The sequence below is a fragment of the Rhincodon typus genome, chromosome 38 (assembly GCF_021869965.1).
Source record: "Rhincodon typus isolate 14 chromosome 38, sRhiTyp1.1, whole genome shotgun sequence".
Taxonomy (NCBI): Eukaryota; Metazoa; Chordata; class Chondrichthyes; order Orectolobiformes; family Rhincodontidae; genus Rhincodon; species Rhincodon typus.
Window position 1 is genome coordinate 17,111,316 of NC_063369.1, and position 20,278 is coordinate 17,131,593.

General features: G+C 46.3%; 1 protein-coding gene across 2 annotated transcripts in view; it reads left to right on the forward strand.

Moving 5' to 3' along the window:
- The window catches only part of mcoln1a (mucolipin TRP cation channel 1a), a 50,543-nt gene extending 42,578 nt beyond the window's left edge, over positions 1 to 7,965 (forward strand). For both annotated transcript variants that reach the window (XM_048617861.1, XM_048617862.1), the window contains 3 exons: positions 1,085 to 1,291; positions 2,453 to 2,583; positions 3,732 to 7,965. In XM_048617861.1, coding sequence (XP_048473818.1) covers positions 1,085 to 1,291; positions 2,453 to 2,583; positions 3,732 to 3,768 — 375 coding nt within the window. In that variant the 3' untranslated portion in view covers positions 3,769 to 7,965. The remainder of the gene's footprint in view (positions 1 to 1,084; positions 1,292 to 2,452; positions 2,584 to 3,731) is intronic.
- The last annotated feature ends 12,313 nt before the right edge of the window (positions 7,966 to 20,278 follow it).

Genomic DNA, 20,278 nt, shown 5'->3' on the forward strand with positions numbered 1-20,278 from the left:
TCTCTCTCTCTCTCTCTCTCTCTCTCTCTCTCTCTCTCTCTCACCCCCGCTCCCACCCCCACCCCCATTGTGGGACAGGCTAGAACAAGAGGGCATAGATATAGAATGAGAGGAGTTAGGCTCAAAACTGAGAATCAGGAGAAACTACTTCTCGGAGGGTCGTGAAACTGTGGATCTCACTGCCTCAGCGCAGTAGAGACAGACTCAATCAATCAACACATTCAAGAAAGAAATCGATATGTTTCAGATGAAAAACAGGATATGGGGAGCAGGCAGGAAAGTAGAGTTGAGACCAAGATAAGATCAGCAATGATCATGTTAAGTGGCAGAGTGGACTCAAAGACTGAATTTCTTACTCTCGCTCCTGATTCCTGTATCCCAATGGGTGTTAACCACTGAATTGTAGTCCGTCACTGCTGTGCATGTGCTCCAGCTTTCTCAGCCTCAGATAAGGTTCGCTGCAGGATGAAGTCTCTCATCTCACAACGAAATGAACTTTGGGAGTTAGCAGAAACTGGCCTCAGATGCCCCAGCTGCATACCTTGCAGCAAGGACTGTGCAGTATGTTCCTCCATCCTGCTGATCTACCACTCCTGTCATTAATTCAAGCCACTTTTTTTTTTTAAAAAAAAACACATCCTTGAGTTCCATCCCTCCCTGACTTCACTCCTTGGATTCTTGGGTGCTGTAACTCCAGACCTTCCATCTCCAAATCCTTATTGCTCCTCTTCACCCCTTCTGTCCATTCCCTGGCTGTCCTCAGCTTCAAACCCTCTTTCACATCCCACCACCTGCCTCCCATAACTGCCCCTCCCAGCCTGTCTGCTTTTTCTGTTAAGCTGCTCAGCAAATGTTGTTCATTCAATGTTTCTTATCTTCAGCTGCTTCCATTGAGCCAGGCTTTAAACAAAATGGGGTGGGCTTGTCTCGGTGAGTGTTTGGGCCCCTCCCAGTGAGGGGATGGGGTGGTGATACCCTGTGAGTGTTTGGATCACTCCCAGTGAGATGCGTTTCTACCTGAGCTGTGCTGAAGTGGGAATGCCATGTTGAAACTGCACTAACGTTTCTCCCGTCTGTTTTGCAGTTTCGGACACTGTCTATGGTCTCGGAATGTTTGTTCTCGCTCATCAATGGGGATGACATGTTTGTAACGTTCTCTCAAATGCAACAGAAGAATACACTGGTATGGCTGTTCAGCCAATTGTACCTATACACCTTCATCAGTCTCTTCATCTACATGGTCCTCAGCCTCTTCATCGCCCTCATCACTGGCTCCTATGAAGCCATAAAGGTTCGTAGTAACTGGACCGCCTGTAGATTGTTGCATTTTGATTGGAATCATTTAGATGCCTTTAATGGAAGGTTAGTCAACTACAATGAGTAGTAGGAATGGGAGGATTTGTCAGTGGGGTGAGGATAGACATGGACTGGGAGCTATTTGGATTGAATGGTCTGTCTCTGCGATGAATGTCTGTTTTGATTTAAATATAATTTTCTACACTGTAAATTATATATTCTTGTGTTAAAATGCATTACACACCAACTTGCGGTGCTGTGGGAGGGGTGCAGAAAGGGAGGGAATCACAGCCGTTATGAAGGGTGACAGTGGCTGTTAAACTGGGTAATTGCGTTTATGCCAACACGCACCTTTACTGGGGTACACACCTAGTGGAGATTTTCTCTGTACAAGTAAAAACCACTGATGCTCTGAAGGAATCTCCAGTGTGCTGGGGCTCAGGCTATTGGAAACAGCAAAAACAAACAGGCTTCTCATCTCCCAATAAAGTGTCATTTTGCAACGGTTTGTAGTGTGACAGTATCTCCATCAGTACTCCCTGGGTCAGTGGAGGATTTTGGATTGTTTTTGATAGGAGAGCAAGGAAATTCCTAAAAACCCTGACCACCACCATCCTTCACGCTGCTGCAACGTTGTGTAATCTGGCCGTGTGCACCCTGGCTGCTGTGTTTGGTTATCTCGGAGTGCTTTTGTAATTGAAGACATGTGATCTACAAGCCCCTTTCCACTTTCCCATGTACGGTCAAAGTTTCAGGGGCTGGCTCTACTGCTAGACAATACCCCTTGGCTGGATTGTCCCTTAGCCTATGGATAGCAATACAGCTGTGCACAGTGTGCTACTGAATGGTGGGGTACAGGGGTGCTGATGTGGGGTAGGCTCTGTACTCCAGCCCTGTGAAAGTGTTGTTGCAGCGAGCACAATCATTGACCGGTGTGACCGTTTCTAAGGAAGCTGGTGCTGCTGCCCCCAGCACAGTGACCTCAGCACATCCACAAGCAACTAACATGTAAAACCAGCGAGATCCTGTTTGCAACCATGTAATACCTGTTATATGATGTTGATTGAGGGGTAAATATTGAACAAGGACACTGCTGGTAATTCCAGTGTGCCTGGTGTTACTGTCTCCTCTGCTGACCGTGTTATTTTTCTTGCAGCACCATGGGATCAGTGGGGTCCGTCCCCTGGAACTGCGTGAATTCATCGCTGAGTGCACAGACGCTCCAAGCTCTGGCAAATTCCGGGAAGTGGAGAGTTCGGTCTGCTCCTTTTTCTGCTGCTGTGACAGGTAACGTCGGAGACGGTGAGAGAGTTGTTTCTGTTCAGCTGCTCTGTATAGGCCTCCCTCTGATCCTCACTGCATCCCCAGTCTGGGAGGAGGACGAGTGGGCCAGTGAGGGCTCAAACCCACAAGTAGGAGTCCGCAAATGGTTAATTTGTGACATCTAAAACAAAGAAGTTGCTAGAGACTTATTTTTCCTCCACAGATGCTGCCAGGACCTAAATTTCTCCAGCGATTTCTGTTTGAAATTTTCCTCCTGACATCCCCTGGTCCAGAATAGGAGCATAATTAGGTCATTCAGCCCCTTGATCCTGTTTGGCCTGTTCAGTTGGTGCTACCCTGCAATGTCGTTAATCACCTTTTAACACCACAACAAGCTGTTGCTTCTCTGTACTCGGAGGAATGCAAGTTTACTTTGTGTAATCTGTGCTCATAATTTAGTCTTTTGAACCTTGCAAGGTAAACACCGCCCCCCCACCCCCAACTCTGGGATGTACCCTTCCCCATGACACAGTGAATACCAGATTGAAGCTTACAGAATGGGTAGCAGTCTGTTTTCAAGTGGCATTAATCAGAGAATTGAAGACAGTCTGAGTACCACTCTGACCAATCAAAATTGTACCAATGCGTCTCAAGTGCCCATTCATGGCATCATGAATGGTTGATTGCGAGGTAGGCCAGTTAGTGAGAACATTTCTAAAGAGTACTTACAGTAACAAGATCAGCCATATGATCTTTCTCATACCTCTGTCTGTCTCTGATCACTAAAGAGTCGTAAAGTTTATTGAACCTGGTATTCCCAATCAGTCTCCCATTCAAGTGCTGACCAAGATTTATAATCATCAGATCAGTGGGGTTGGGAGCATTTTTATTCACGGGATGTGGGTGTCACTGTCTGGCCCAGCATTTATTGCCCATCCCTACTTGCCCTTGAGAAGGTGGGGGTGAGCTGCCTTCTTGAACCGCTGCAGTCCATGTGCTCTGGGTTGACCCACAATGCCCTTAGGGAGGGAATTCCAGGCTGTGATTTGGATCAGTGTTGATCCCAGCATGATTGGGAATGGTGACAAATTGTTCTGTGTGGCTTCGGGAGCTGTCTTTTGTGACAGAATCTTTTGTCTGAAAATGTGCTTATCTTCACTCCCTTCCCACAGGATGATGACTTATGAGGACACCCTGTTGGTGAACTGACTACAGCATCTGCTCCAAGGTGCTGCTGGGACCTTGTGCGGTAATTCCAGCTGGCCGTGTGCAGTGTACAGCAACCGAAACCTTCCAGTGAAATGGCTAGATCAGCAAAGGCATGCCTCCCGTGTTCGTAAAAAGCTGAATAGCTCAAAGGAACACTCGAATGGAAATTCCTTCCTCCAATTAACTGATGAAATGAATGGCTGGCTGGCAGGTTTATTGTAAAGAAGAATATTTTCACATAGAGGTTTTAATTTAACATACAAAGGGAGCATTACTGTAAGACAATCATGTTTATTTAATTAATTCAATGACTTGGAGGCATTGAAATCTTTTTCTTCCTCATATTCCGCTGGCTGGATAGGAAATGACATAGACTTGACCAGACGGCTATTGCTGGAAGCTTGAATCATTATCCAATGTGTTGAAAAGCATTCTCTGCTAAATCCTTGACTTGTCCTTCTCTGACAATAATCTTTTCCTCCTTCCAGCCACGTCAATGAACTGGATTAATGTGTTGGTAAACAGAAGCTGTGTAGTCATCAGTGATGTTGCTGTAATCCCAAAAATAATCAGTCTGTTGGCCTTTCCTCCTTGTGAACCTGTCCCATGATTCATTTAGATCCTGGGTGATCAATCAATCAACTTCTGTTTACATGGTACTTCTGTAATCTTAAAGACTCTGATTGCACCATCCTTAATCTTCTGTTCTGCGGACCTGTATGTTCAACTTAATCCTTTTAGCCTTGCTATCATGCTGGTAAAAGTGCATTGTATAAATCTCTGAGGCCAGTATACCCTTCATTGTCAGGGCTGAATGTAGTATGTCCAATTTTTGTTGGCTTTCTAGGTTTTTGTTACTTGTTTTCCTATAAGTCCAGTCATTATCTGGAAAGTCCAGTTGTTCAGGGGACTGTTTCTCCATCGTGAACAGGTCACTTTGCAAGTCCATTTTCCGCGCTCTGTGTGCTCTGGTCACTGGTGTTGCTCAATGATCTGGAGGTGGTGATGGACTGAGGGCAGGCCTAGCAGCAGAGAATGCGTGTTGTACAGCACACAGTCTATTTATGCCGCGGAATCTGTTTAAGCTGTGCACTACAGCTAACAGTCTGCAGAATCTATTTTTTTAAAATTAGCGCTTTCTGGTGATGGCTGTAACCAAAGGGAGGACAAATTTTTTCCTGCCCAGAGTGGAGGATAGTTGTGTAAAGCAAATTATGTGTAAAAACCAATGAGTTGCTATGGCTGTATGGATGTGATTGAAGGGCAGTCTGTCCAATCATCTCTGTTCTGACTGAGATTTGTGTCGCTATATGTTTCCACAGAAAGGATACAATACTTAGAGGTGCTACAGAGTGTATTCACATAGCTGCTCAGAAATTCAGCACCTGCCCCCCAACCCCACCCAGTTTGTCTCAGTTCAAAGCCATTAAATCTCATGGTACTGATACGATGAATTTCCGCTGCCTCTATTGAGACCAGGAATCCCTGTCAACAAAATCATGTCCAAATTGAAGCTCTGATACAAGTGGGATCACCACTGCATTTGAGCTGCTAGAGCTAAGAGATTGAAAAATTAAGGGGTCTAAATTTCCTTTTGGAAAAGTGCAAGTTAAAATATAGTCATAGAGATGTATAGCATGGAAACAGACCCTTCGATCCAACTCATCCATGCCAACCAGATTCCTAGATAAATGTAGGCCCATTTGGCCCATATCCCCCTCAAACATTCCTATTCATATACCCATCCAGATGCCTTTTAAATGTTGCAATTGTAGCAGCCTCCTCCACTTCTTCTGGCAGCTCGTTCCATACATACACCACCCTCTGAGTGAAAATGTTGCCCCTTAGGTCCCTTTTAAATCTTTCTCTTCGCACCTTAAACCTGTGCCCTCTAGTTTTTAACTCCGCCGTCCCAGCGAAAAGACTGTCTATTTAACCTCTCCATCCCCTCATAATTTTATAAATCTCCATAAGGTCACCCCTCAGCCTCTGACGCTCCAGGGAAAATGGCCCCAGCCTATTTAGTCTCTCCCTATAGCTTAAACCCTCCAACCTTGGCTTTACTGAACTCTCAAGTTTCACAACATCAGCAGGGAGACCAGAACTGCACGCAGTATTCCAAAAGTGGTCTAACCAATGTCCTGTACAGCCGCAACACGATGTCCCAACTCCCATGCTCAATGCACTGACCAATAAAGGCAAGCGTACCAAACGCCGCCTTCACTCCTGTCTACCTGTGACTCCACTTTCAAGGAACTATGGACTTCACCTCAAGGTCTCTTTGTTCAGCAACAGTCCCCAGGATCTTACCATTAAGTGTATAAGTCCTGCCCTGATTTTGATTTTGGTTCCTTTTTAAGGCTAAACCATACAAAGTGGAAGTACGTTACAATTGTGAGAAGTTGAATTGCAGTTGGCCTGCCCACCGATTTTCTTTTATTTTGCCTTTAGTGGAGTTTTGAGAGTGCCTAGAAGCCCCTCTATAACCTGATTTGCCTGCAAGTGCACTCTGTCCAAAAAAAACACACAGTAATGCAATGATGCAGTGTATGTGATGTGCATTTACTATGACCTGACCTTGTACAGTAAAAGGGATCGAAAAGCATTTGAGTTAGGCCCTGGAAAAGCTCACTAAATATTTTGGGCTCAGCATGTGCTGTCTTCAGGCAAGTGTGACACAGTTAGACGGGCCCGTATGTTCCCTTGTGCTGCTGTGTGAAATTGCAGACCGTCTCCAAGGTCTTTGCTGTTTCAGTGAGAGGAGGAGGTGGGTGGGTGGTGCGAGTGAGTATTGATTGGACTTTTCAGGGCGATAACCTTGTGTTGATACGTTTCCCTGATCCACGCCTCAAGATGCTGGAGGAGGTTTCACTAGCCCTGTGCTGCCTGGTTATTGATGGTTACAAATCCACGTGGCTTCCTACACTTTCCACTCACAAGAACTGGCATCTTTCTGGTGCGATCCCTGTTAGCACAGCCGCCCCAGTGCAATGTTCCTTGTCTCTTTCCATCGCTACACATTCCATCCTCAAATATTAAAGAGCGGTCTGGTAAATGATAGTTTGGTTTCAAAAGTGTTAATAAATTCTTTTCAACCACACTCATTCAAAATATAATTGCGAGTTGTTCTGCTGTGATTTTGCACTCTAACTCCACTCCAATCAGTTGACACATTCAGATAACATGCGTGCAGCAAACCCACAGTTATCATCTGGAACTTGACCTTATTGCGGATTTTCCTGTTCTTCAGTGGAAATGGCTGTCTACTTCACTACAACTGGAGTTTCAGATCAGACAAATTTGACCTGTTATGATTTCACTAATTCAGCATCTGACTTGAACTGTGGTTAACAGCTGTGATTTGTGGTGCGTCGATTCTGGTTGCTAGTTGCTTAGTTTTTAGAGGAAGGATGCAATGGGGCAGCGTTTAGGAGCTGAGGTGCTAGAGGAAGGCTCTGGTCTGTGTCCAGGTTGAGGGTTCGTTGGGTATTGTGCACTAAACACCAGCTGGACACTGTTGTCGGATTCTGGTGATATCTGGCCAGCTTTCAAACTGTGTTGGGTGACCTCCCTGAGATACTCGCCTGGGGCTGCTATCGCAATTAATTCCTTCAGACAGTGGGGAAAAGGAAAATCTACATCAAAAACTGAGGGCATCAGCAGTGCACAACAGGGATTGCTGAGAGGAAGAGAGGACAAGCTGACATTGGACTAGCCTCCTTGTACTGTAGAAGCAGACTGTAACCAATGTACTCTGGAGTTCAGTTGTGAAGAAAGGTCTGCCCCCCACCCCGGCACCTCGGATATTCAGGTCGATACCTGAACCACTCGTACTGACAGATGTGTGTGTTTATCCTGTGTCATGCAGGAGTTTACACCATGTCTAGCTCTGTATGTGGAAGCACAGTGAATTGTGTAAATTGGGATCCATGTGTTGAGGGTTTTATATTTCAATAAAACGGGGTTTGCTCCACTGTTTGTTGTACCAATGTTGTTTTAGACTGTTAGAGTACGCAGTTATATTGTTTTTGCCTTGATAATGTGGGCCATTTTGTTGACAGCACATTTTCCTGTGTTTTCTGCCTCTGTTGCCCAGAACTCCAGAGTCGTACTTTCCAAGGTAATATAACAACCTGTGTACAATTTCCTATTTTAAGCTGTTTCCAATACGCACAATAATAAATTTAATTTAATGTACTCATCACGTGTGACCTTTTATTCTAGATCTTGTCTCTGGCTCTTTGTTGTCTGTAAACTCCTCACTGTGACCTTGCGTCCGCAGTGACCGGGAGTGTGTTTCTTTTTAACCACAGAATTTCTAGCTTAAATGATGTAATCTCGTGTTTTTTCTAGCCTGCACAGGCAGTACAATAAAAAAAATATTCTTGTGTGATGAGACGTGCTGGTAAACCACCAAATTAGTTTATTTTTAATAACAGATAAAAATGAGTGGAAGTGTTTATGATCTGTTAATGAAAGACTGCAATTCATTTCCTGCAATAAGAGGGACATGAGCTCTGTTAACACTTTTTGGGTGAATGCCCATTTGCAAGTCTTGATTTGTGTGTGTTACAACATGCATTTCTCTGTGAAAGGAAAAGATCAACAATCCTTTGTCTTCCTCCCTTAAGTTTTGGTGAACTGACCTATAAGCTACCAGTATTTGAATTGATATTTTCTCCCTTTTTGATCTGCCTGTTTTTTCAGCCTAGTCCCTGCTGGGCATATTAAATTAAAAAAAAACATTCTTGGTCGCTTAACTATGGCATGAAATGGTTTCCACTGTTTACTAAATTACCATCACAAAGGTCTGTGTGCATGGCCACTGCTTTAGCAGTTTTATATAAAAACATTGCTAAAAAAGAGACATGAAGTCATAGCTTTTTGCATCAGGACTGAAACTCAAGAAAGTCAATTTTAGCATGGAAATGACAAAGCTGATTGTTTGGACTATGACGATATGGCAAGAACTGTTAACTGTCAATCTTAGTTAACTGATTCAGTTCAAACCAGGCCCTGGCATTGCCCCTGCTGTATCATCAGGGCTCAGCTGTCACTTTGCAACCTTTTATATAGAAAGGGTTAATGTGTGGACCTATTCCTTTTGCCTGCTGAGTGCAGCGTTCTGTGTGTAAATGTTGGTATCAGTTGAGGCAATAAAGTGGCACAAATGGATTCAGTTGAACAATGGACAAAATTTGTGCGATTCACACTAGTGTAAAACAGTGTAGCTTACCCCTGCCACCAATCTGATCATATGTATAATCATAGAATCCCTACAGTGTAGAAAGAGACCGTTCAGCCCTTTGGGTCTGCACCGACCCTCTGAAGGTCATCCCACCCAGACCCCACCTTTCCCATGGCTAACCCACCTGGCCTGCATATCCCTGGAAAGACTGGGATAGTTGTTCCTGGCCAATCCACCTAATCTGCATATCTTTGGACCACGATCGTATTGAATGACGCGGGAGGGATGAGGGGCTGAATGGCCGCCTACTCTTGTTTTTTCTGCTTGTGGGGATGATGCACTGTAGGTGTGATGTCCCATGGAGTGTGTTGAAGAGTTTTACCAGAATGCCCCCAGTATGTTCAACTGCAAGACTTGGGAACTGATCAGGGGGCATATTAGACTCCACACTTAAACTCCGTTTTTCTCTCTCCACAGGTGCTGACATTCCGGCTGAGTTTGTCCAGCACTTTGTTTTCATACAAGACCCTGGATTTGTTAAAAGGGGGACACAGTACATAAGAAATGGAGGTTATGGTAAACTTGTGGGAAACACTGGTTTGGCCTTAACTAGAGTGTTCTGTACAATTCTGGGTACTATGCTTGAGGTGGATGGGAAAGTCATGGAGATATACAGTACAGAAACAGACCCTTCACTCCAACTTGTCCATACCAACCAGATATCCTAAATTAATCTAGTCCCATTTGCCAGCATTTGGCCCATATCCATCTCAACCCTTCCTATTCATGTACCCATCCAGATGCCTTTTAAATGTTGTAATTGTACCTTCCTCCTGCAGCTCATTCCATACATGCATCACCCTCTGCGTGAAAAGGTTGCCCCTCAGGTCTCTTTTAAATCTTTCCCCTCTCGCCTTACACTTGTGCCCTATAGTCTTGGACTCCCCCACCCCAGGGAAAAGACTTTGTCTATTTACCCAATCCATTTGGAAAGGGTGCAGAAAAGATTTACAAGACTGTTTCCAGGCATGAGGAACATGATCCAAGTGGGTAGGTTGGAGAACCTACCAAATCTGAGTCCAAATATGTGCAGGTTAGGTGGATTGGCCATGGAAAATGCAGGGTTACAGAGACAGGGTAGGGTCTGGTGGGATGTTATTCGGAGGATTGGTCTGGACTTGATGGGCCGAATGGCCTGCTTCAGCACTGTGCGGGGGTTCTAATGAAGCTGGGTCCGTTTTACCGGAGAAGTGAAGGTTAGGAGGAAATTGGGTGGAGAGGTTCAAAATCATGAAGGGTCTGGATAAAATGAATGGAAGAAAAACTCTTCCCTTTTTTTGGAAGGATGGAGGACTACAGGCCACAGGCTCTGTCACCTTCTCAAGGGCATTCGGGGTGGACAATAAACGCTGGCCCTACTAGTGACACCCACATCACAAGAACAAATATAAAACAAAAGTAGTAAAGGAAGCAACAGCTACATGAGAAACAATGTAATGCAGTGAGTGGTTAGGATCTAGAAAATATTGCCTTGAGAGTAGGCTGTGAGCAGGTTTAACCATGGCTTTCAATGGGGAGTTGGACAGTTCTCTGAAGAGAGAATATTAGCAGGGCTGCTGTAGAAAAGGTGGGAATAAGGATTCAAATAGCTCTTACTGAGAATGGGCCTACTTACCCACGTGCCCAGTGGTTGTCTCCTGTGCTAATGCCATCCTATGATTAATAGGAACCTTTTTTTTTAAGAAAGAAATCTTAAAAGCTCTCCCCTTTGACTTGGAGCCTAGTTCCCTAGCCTCCAACTCCATTTCCCTTCCTGGTCCCATATTCAAGCTGAATCGGATTATTCACCAACACTGTGTTCAAGTTGAATTTCTGACTGCGAAATTCCTTGCGTTGCCAACACTGTCTGCATCTGCCTGACCCTGTGTGAGCACAGCTGCTGCTGCAGAATCCCTCCAGCGTGTCTTTAGCTATCTCCACCCTTTCCTGGCTGGTATCCCATCATTGCTCCAAAAATGCGAGCTCGTGCGAAACCGCTGACCGTGTCCCGACCCTCACCAGACCTCTACCCCGTGACCCCGGTGCTCACTAACTCTCAATGGCTCTGTTTTAAAATGCTCATCCTCTTCCCTTTGCTGTGCTCTTTTCGTAAGGTGTTAACCAAGCCTTTGATCATTAATCCTTGTATCTCCCTTGGTATGAAGCACCACAGAATGTTCTACTGTGCCAAAGGAGCTGAATCAGTGCAAGCTGTTCAGCTATTTTGACTACAGAAGGTACCACAGCTTGCTCTGAACAACCCTGATTTGATTTGATTTATTGTAGTCACATGTACCTAAGTACAGTGAAAAGCATTGCTTGCAAGCAGTACAGGCAGATATTAGTAAGCAAAGGCATACAGATCAAAGGTGTTTGGAGTGAGGCATACAGATTAGAATTGCACAGCACATGTGAGATGCAAGATCACCATTAACAAGGTGAGTGTTGTTTGAAATTAATTCATTCATCTGTCTAATAATGGCAAGGAAGAAGCTGTTCTTGAATCTGTTGGTGCATGTGTTCAAGCTTCTGTAACTTATGCTGATGGAAGAGGTTGTAGGAGAGCATTACTGGGGTGCGATGGGTCTTTGATGTTGGCAGCTTTTCCACTGCAACAAGCTGTACAAATGGAGTCCGTGGATGGGAGGTTGGCTTCCATGATGGTTTGAGCTGTGCAGACCACAATCTGTGGTTTCTTATAGTACTGAGCAATGCAGTTGCCATACCAGGCCATTATGCACCCAGACAGTATGGTGCATCTGTAGAAGTTGGTGAGGGACATTATGGACATACCAAATTTGCTGAGCTGCCTGAGGAAGAAGAGGCATTGTTGTGCCTCCTTGACTGTCGCATCTACGTGGGTGGTCCAGGACAGATTGTCAGTTATCATCCCTCCTAGGAACTTGATGCTCTCCACTCTCTCAACCTCAGCTTCATTGTAAATGGGGGCATGTTCTCCTCCTTTCTTTCTGAAGTCAATGATCAGTTCTTTAGTTTTGCCAACATTGAGAGACATTGTTGTCATTGCACCATGCCACCAAACCCCTCTATCTCCTTCCTGTAACTCATTGTTACATATCCATCCTACCACAGTGGTGTCATCAGCGAACTGTAGATGGCGTTCGTTTGCAATTCACCCACACAGCCGTGAGTGTACAGGGAGTACAGTAGGGGGCTGGAGGATACATCCTTGGAAGGCTCCAGTGTTGAGTGTTATTGTGGAGGGGGTGTAGTTAGGAATGGGCCTGTCAGTGAATGAAAAAAGAAATCTGCTTCCTGGAGGTGGGGGATGGGGCGGAAATGTAGAAAGTCCTGTCTTCCTTCACCCCCTCACACAAAAACTGCAAATAAACAATGAGATGGTCATTGTTACCCTGATCACAATAACCTCCTCAGGGCCATCATCCTCCAGGCCTTTACTGACTATCTCCCTGCACGGGGAATTGAAGAGGTTTACAGGAATGTAATGTAGTTGACAACTCTGACGAAACTTTGCCAGATTGTGGAAGTCACTCTATTTTTGTAGGGGGGGTGGGAAAGCTCCTGGTCAAGAAATTCAGAGGAAGTTGTAAAACAGCAGGCACTGCTGTGATCTGTGTGTCACGAGCTGTCTTTAATCCTTTGATGTGATGAAATGAGTTTTACTATCCTGACTTTCTTGCCTGCCTGGATTCCATGGCAGCAGCTGTAAGTTATTACTTGATTCCTGATTACTGACCCTCTGGTGGTGGTATTGTCTGTCTCTCTCTCTCTCTGTATGTCTCTCTCACTCTGTCCTGGAATGATGAATGTCTGTTGTTGTGGGGAAATGGTGATGAATTCCTGTTACGATCACGCTATCAGTGACTGGGAGTGATGGCCACCCCCTCCCACAGTTGACTCTCTCCATGCCCTGCTTTCACATTCTCTCACTTTCCAAACTGAGACTTGCAGGCTGGCAAAGACTCCACGCCAAGGACTTTAAGATCTAGACTTTTCCTTTCCTTTTGGCTCTTTTTCTTTTATTTCCACTGTGTTGTTTTTCAAATTATTGTTTTTTTTTAAGTATTGGTTTTGTAACCAAGATGGTGACAGTACAATTTTCACTGTACTGTTGTATTCCCTGTATTTGAGTACACTTGACAATAAATCTAAATTCTAATTTTGATTCACTCTCACTCATTCTCTCTCTCCCACTGTGATGCACTCTTTTTCCTACTTTCACTTATTCACTGTCACTCACTCTCATTGTGTCTCTCTCTCACTCACTCTCTTTCCCATACTCTTACTCTCGGTCATTCATTTTCTGAGGGAGCAAGATGCTGAGGAGAGACGTGCCTGAAAAACGAATAAATGCTTGGAAATGAACTCCTGGCTCTTCATTTTGAAGTGTATGAGTCTGGCTAGCGTGAATCGTTCACATGTTTTCCTGTTTTATTCTCCTGGCCTATTACCTCCACAAGATACAATCGATCAGTTGTAGAGAAAGCACCAGGATCAATGCTCTGTGACTGGATTTTGTTTAAATACAATATTCTTTCATGGGGGTCAGGCATCGCTGGCTGGGCCCAGCATTTATTGCCCGTCCCTAGTTGCCCCTTGAGAAGGTGATGGTGAGCTGCCGCTTTGAACCGCTGCAGTCCTCCTGCTGTGGGTTGACCCACAATGTCCTTAGGGAGGGAGTTCCAGGATTTTGATCCTAGTGACAGTGAAGGAACGGTGATATATTTCTAAGTCAGGATGGGCAGTGGCTTGGAGGGGAACTTGGAGGCGGTGGTGTTCCCATGTATCTACTGCCCTTGTCCTTCTAGATGGAAAGTGGTCGTGGGTTTGGAAGGTGCTGTCTGAGGATTTTTGGTGAATTTCTGCAGCGCATCTTGTAGATAGTACACACTGCTGTTACTGAGCGTCGGTGGTGGAGGGATTGGATATATGGGTAACCAATGGGCTACTTCATCCTGAATGGTGTTGAGCTACAGCGTGAGATCTATTTCAAAGCCCTTTATAATGCCGGGACAACTTGGTTATTAACTAATAATAACAATGTTTTATTTTAAAAAGACAGCAGAAATCATGTTGGGTCATTGTGATAGAAACAAGTAAAAGAGGCTGTTGAAAGATTTAACTTCGATCTTGTGGCTTTTCAGGCATGCATATTCTCGGCAGCAAGAATGGACTTTTGTTTAATTCCATTGCAATGGCAGATCCCCGAATGTATCAAACATAATTCGGAAAAGCCAGCTTACCCTCTCAGTAAGAGAGCAGTTTCTGTCAGGCAGTCAGACTGAAACAACGGGAATCCGAGACAGCATTTACAAAGGGCAGGTCAGCCTGTTTCTGCTCGCACACAGGCTGCAGGTATTTCAAATGGGAGCTGCTTGTTCGAAGTCCGGAAGATTTAAATGGGTTTGTGGGAAGGGAAAGAGTAAAATTTAGACTGAGTGGTTCTTGGCCCAGTGAGGTGAGGTGGGGTGCTGAAGCAGTAGTTGGTATACTCTTTGTGCTATCTCAGATTCTCCAGCATCTGCAGTTCCTACTATCTCTGAAACAAATACTCTTTGTGCTGTTGTGTATTGTTGCTAACTGGTGTGCTTTCTGTGAGTCACTGAGCTATTCTTTCACAGGACGCAGATGGCAGTATTCGTTGACCCTTGAGCAGTGCGGCTTGCTGAGGGCCATTTCAAAAGCCATACTGCCGCACATCTGAAGTTACAAGGAGAGCCCGACCGGGTAAAGGTGGCAGATCTCCTTCCCCGTAAAAAGGGGCATATTTGTACCAGCTGGGGCTTTTACAACAGCTGGATTTTTTACAACAGTTGGGTGAGAGACTAGCTTGCAATTCCAGATTTTATTGATTGAACGTACAGCTGGGGAGGGATTTGGATGTATTTCCCTGAAGCGTTAGCCTACACCTCGGTGCTAGTAGCAAATGAATAGGTTTCACTCTGTTGTAATGTTTGTGGAGGCAGGAGGGAGTGGGATCACTGTTGGCGGGGGGGTGTTCTACAGCTTTGAAGTCACAGGAAGCAATAAACTAGGGAGTGAGAGAGAGTAGGAGTGTCTCTATTTTTGAAGCAGTGTGGTCAGGACATACTGTGTGTGTTGAAACAGAAGTCAGAACCAGTCCCACCCCCTCATTGTACTGTTCGATATGAGAGCTATTTGGATTACAGTATCTAACCTCACTCCAAAACCCCATTGTGTGTCTAACCTCACTCCGAAACCCATTAGAGTGTCTAACCTCCCTCCAAAACCCATTAAATGCAATGGCAGAAGCAGGCCATTTGGCCCATTGAGTTAGCTCCCACCTTCAAAGAGATCATGGCTGATCATGTCAATTCTGAGCTTCATTTGCCCATCTTTACCCCATGAAACCTTTGTTTTGGATTTTATCCGCCTTCCTCCTGCACTTCACATTCCCCACCACCCCCCTCTCTCCCCCTTCTCCTGTACAGTGTCTCTCTCTCTTGCCCCCTTTCCTTTTGTCCCCCTTGCCCCTCTCACCCCTCTTTCCCTCTCCCCTCCCACCTCATTGCCTCCTGCCACTACCTTCTTTCAAGTAACACCCCACCCTGGGTGATCACTTGCCACCTGGAGGCCCAATTCGCTGGCTGTGGGCAAGCTGTTTGACTGTGGGAGACATCGTAATGGAACCGGGGCACTGTCACTGGTTGGGCTGAGCCAGTTGGGGTACATGCAGCTCGAGCCGGTTCTGGTGATCAGGGAGTGGGGAGCTCAGTCTGCTGCTGCCCCCCAGGCTTGCCTACGAGCTGCTCATCTCCTCGGCCAGGCTGGTCACTTCAGGTTCGAGTCTGCCTGATTACTGTCTGTCCTGGTGATGCCAATCTCTGGAGGGTCACCCAAACCCCAACCCCCCCATTCAGCCTTGATCACTTCCCACCATGACCACTTCCCACCAGACAGAAGCGGTAGACACAAAGAGGCTGTTCGGCGCCCCCACCCCAAGCTGCTTCTAAGCCCTCCAGTCGGATCGTGGTCCGTAAGAGCAAGCCATGATCTCATTGAATGGCAGAGCGGGCTTGATGGTCTGAATGGCCTATTTCTCCTTTCCCTTTAGGGGCCTCATCTGATTCTTCAATCCTTGCAGCTTCACTCGTTTTTTAACTCCACACAAATCAGTTCATCCCAGCTTTCACATTGGCAGTTCGGCCCCAACCCTTCCCATTCCAAACATGGCAGTGTTTTGGTGTGTGTGTGGTGGGGGTGCGGGACAGGGGACTGGGGGTTGGTGTGGGGAAAGAGAGGTCCCCTTTTCCTATGCAGTGAAATGCGAATACATGTGTGAATGGCAGTAATGGATGTCAGCATCCTATGCTGTTGAGATTCTGGGGGAGAGACGAATGGAATGCCAGGCACCAGCAAGCTATATTGTAGAGATCACTGTTCTGTACATCAGTGTTTTAAAAATCGCAGTTTGTTGGAGCTCCTGGAAGCCTGACTGTAGTCCCCCTTACATAAGGCAGGCACGGAGGTGTAGCAGACTCCGTATATGAGACAATCTAGCCATGTTTACGTTGGAGGTCAAGCCCAGACCTGTGTGGGCAAAATCCATCTGGCAGCTCAAACCATCCACCACCTTTTTTCTGTGAAGAATTTCTTCCTGACTTTGCCCCCATGAATAATATGGCTGTATTTTGGTTATTAGCTCGTGATCTGGAGTCTTCCAACCAGAGAAAGTACTTTCCATCTTTTCTCTTAATGCTATGCAGGCATCCCTGGTTGGGCCCAGCATTTCTTGCCCATCCCTAGTTGCCCCCTTGAGAAGGTGGAGGTGAGCTGCCTTCTCGAACTGCTGCAGTCCACCTGCTGTAGGTTGACCCACGACGTCCTTAGGGAGGGACAATTCCAGGATGTTGACCCAGCGACAGTGAAGGTGCAGTGATATATTGCCAAGTCAGGATGGGTGAGTTGCTCGAAGGGGAATTTGCAGGGGGTGGTGTTCCCATGTATCTGCTGCCCTTGTCCTTCTGGATGGAAGTGGCTGTGGGTTTGGAAGGTGCTATCAGAGGATCATTTGGTGAATTGGATTGTAGATTGGGAAGATGCTGTTGAAGGAGCCTTAAGATGTTGATGCAGTCCATCTTGTCAATGGTACACTCTGCTATCACTGTGCATTGGTGGTGGCGGGCGTGAATGTTGAAGGTGGTGACTGGAGTGCAAGTCAAGGAAGTTGCTTTATCCTGGATGGTGTTGACTTTCCTGTGTTGGAGTTCTCATCCAGTGAGGAGTACTCCATCACATTCCTGACTTGTGCCTTCTGGATGGGGGAATAGGCTTCAGGGAGTTAGAAATTGAGTTTGTCCCTAGAGGATTTCTGACCTGCCCTTGTAGCCGCTGTAGTTTACAGTTCAGTTTGTGGTTGGTCCTAACCAGACCCCAGGTTGTTCTTTATAGTGCCTTTCATGACCTCAGGATGTGTTCAGGTGCTTTAACCATTGAAGTGTTGTTTGAACTGTAGTCCCTCTTCTAATGTCAGAAATAGCAGCCAAGTTCAACAGAGCAAACTCCCAGCTAAACAATGAGTAAGTGTTGTTTGAGGGATAAATATTGACCAGGATTTTGAAAACTCCCTGCTCTGTGAAACGATTATTTTTAGGTTCTTTCACATACACCTCAACCAGGCTGGATCTCGGTTGAACATCTCATCTGAAAGGCAGTACCCCTGACAATGCAGCACTCCCCCAGTATTGCACTGGCAGTTTTGGGCTTTCTCATTTTCTATTTTACTCAGTTTGGAACCTATATGTTCCAGAACATTCCAGTTAAGGCTGTAACTGATGTAATCAGATAGTGATCTGGCATTCCCAGCTCCTGATCCGAAATGTGTTCCAGTGATCAGTGGTCCGTTCCTTCTGGGATTGGTTGGATGGCTCTCGTGTAGGCCAATTGGCTCTGCCTCTAACTTTGTTTGCTGGTCAGTGGGATTGGTGGGTGGGCGGTGCAATGGTCAGTGACAGTGGTCAGTGGCAGTGGTGGGCGGTGGGAGGTGGCAGTGGCAGCGGTGAGCGGTGGGCGGTGGCAGCGGTCAGTGAGAATGGTGGGTGGGCGGTGGCAGTGGTCAGTGGGAGTGGTGGGTGGGTGGTGGCAGTGGTCAGTGAGAATGGTGGGTGGGCAGTGGGAGTGGTCAGTGGCAGTGGTCAATGGGAATGGTGGGTGGGCAGACAGTGCAGTGGTCAGTGGTCAGTGGGATTGGTCTCTGTGTTACAAAACAGCATAGTGCAGATGCTAAAAACCTGAAATGAAAACCACAGAAAATACCAGAAAAAGTCTGTGGACAGAGAAACAGAATGAATGTTTCTGGTTGATGACCTTTCATCGGGCCCGTGGCTAGTTGTGAGTTAGTGGGATTGGGTTATCAATGTTACTGGATGCAGGGAGGATGTTTCCCCTGGGGGCAGGGGCGGGGACACGGACACAGGCTCAGGATACAGGGCAGACCATTAAAGACTGAGATGAGGAAAGATTCCTTCACTTAGAAGGTAGTGAGCCTGTGAGATGTTGCTACCACGGAAAGGACAGGTCACTATACATTCAGAAAAGGGATGGCTATATTTTTCAAGATTTTAAAGTCATCAAGGGATAAGGGGAGACAGGGTGAATGTCACATTGAGTTAGAGGATCAGCCATGACAGTACTGAATGGTAGAGCAGGCTTGAAGGGCTGAATGGCCTCCTTGTGCTGCTGGTTTCTTTGTTTGAATGATGTACCCATGTGCGTACTCAGTTGGACCGGAGCTCCAAATCAGTTTGTGGGCTCATGTCAAAGGTTACAACTGCATGGAGGTCATAAGCTCAGAATGTCTGGGGAACCTGTGTTAAGGAGTCTTTCAAACGTGGTCAAATAATTTGTCATTCAGGGTCAAGTTGCCCAAAAGCCAGTTTATTGCCGAACAGTACGGTGACTGTTACAGTCGTAGAGTAGACTCTTACAACCTGCTGTCTTGCAGAGCTGGGATGATCAGGCTTGGCCTGTGTTGATTGGATTTCCAACTACCTTCTTCCCCTTCCATAGGAGAGTTATATCAGTGATTCACAGACTGGATACTAACACCGTTTCCTCTGCACCCAACCTCCAGACTTGACATAAAGAGCATCTTTGATGGTTTAGCTACTGAGCAGTTATTAACAGAAACGAACAGGATGATCTCAACAATCCGCAAATACTCTCATTGTTCTGGTCCATACCTGTCACCTGATATGGGATGTAGCCACTATGCTGCTGTTGTATTCTGCCCAGCAACTGTGTTAACAGAAATTCATATTGCGATGTGAAACTACAGGACAAGGGCAGATTTGCACAGTGAATCTGGAAGCTGGCCCTGCATGACTCAGATACTCATTACCAATGGACACACTGTTCTTGTAGGCTGTGACACATCATCGCATTAAGATCTGCTGCCAGCAGACAGCTGGTCTCCAGCTTCCCATGGAATACCGACTGGGTAAGGGAGAATGACCATTATTATCCACCACAGCGGCTCAGCTGTAACCTGTGCAGACATGACGACAGATTTTTACATCAATGAGGAGTCAGGGCCAGCAGCTCGAGCAAACAATAGAAGGTGGCCCCCTGCATTTGCGCAGTGCCTCTGACCAACATCCTGAGGGTTGGCGGGAGTACGATTGGGCATCAATTGGCACTGAACCCGGTCAGGGAGCTGGTAAGATGAGTGGGGCTTGCTTTGAGGAGCTGCAGGGGGGTGTGAGGGGTTCAGGGCAGGAGTTGTGCATGTTTGGGTGTCAGTGGGTGAAGGTATGTACCCGTGGTACTGCACAGTGCATTGATGTGTTGGATTTACAAAAGAAGAATGGGTTGGGGCAAGATTGGTGACTCCCCCCTCCTTGTTCTGGAGAGCAGCTCCCCACTCTTTGGTGGTTTACCCTGATCTCTCCACCCCACCCTCCCCACTACTCTGTGTCCTCCTACCTGACCCCTGAACTATCAGACTTGGCTGCCCTTTGCTTGTTCATTCTCACCTCATAGGGGCGGCATGGTGGCTCAGTGGTTAGCACTGCTGCCTCACAGCCCTAGGAACCCGGGTTCGCTTCCACCCTCGGGCAACTGTCTGTGTGGAGTTTGCACATTCTCTCCGTGTCTGTGTGGGTTTCCTCCCACAGTCCAAAGATGTGTAGGCTAGGTGGATTGGCCATGCTAAATTGCCCTGTAGTGTTCAGGGATGTGTAGACTAGGTGGGTTATAGGGGGATGGGTCTGGGTGGGATGCTCTGAGGGTCAGCGTGGACTTGTTGGGCCGAAGGGCATGTTTCCACACTGTAGGGGTTCT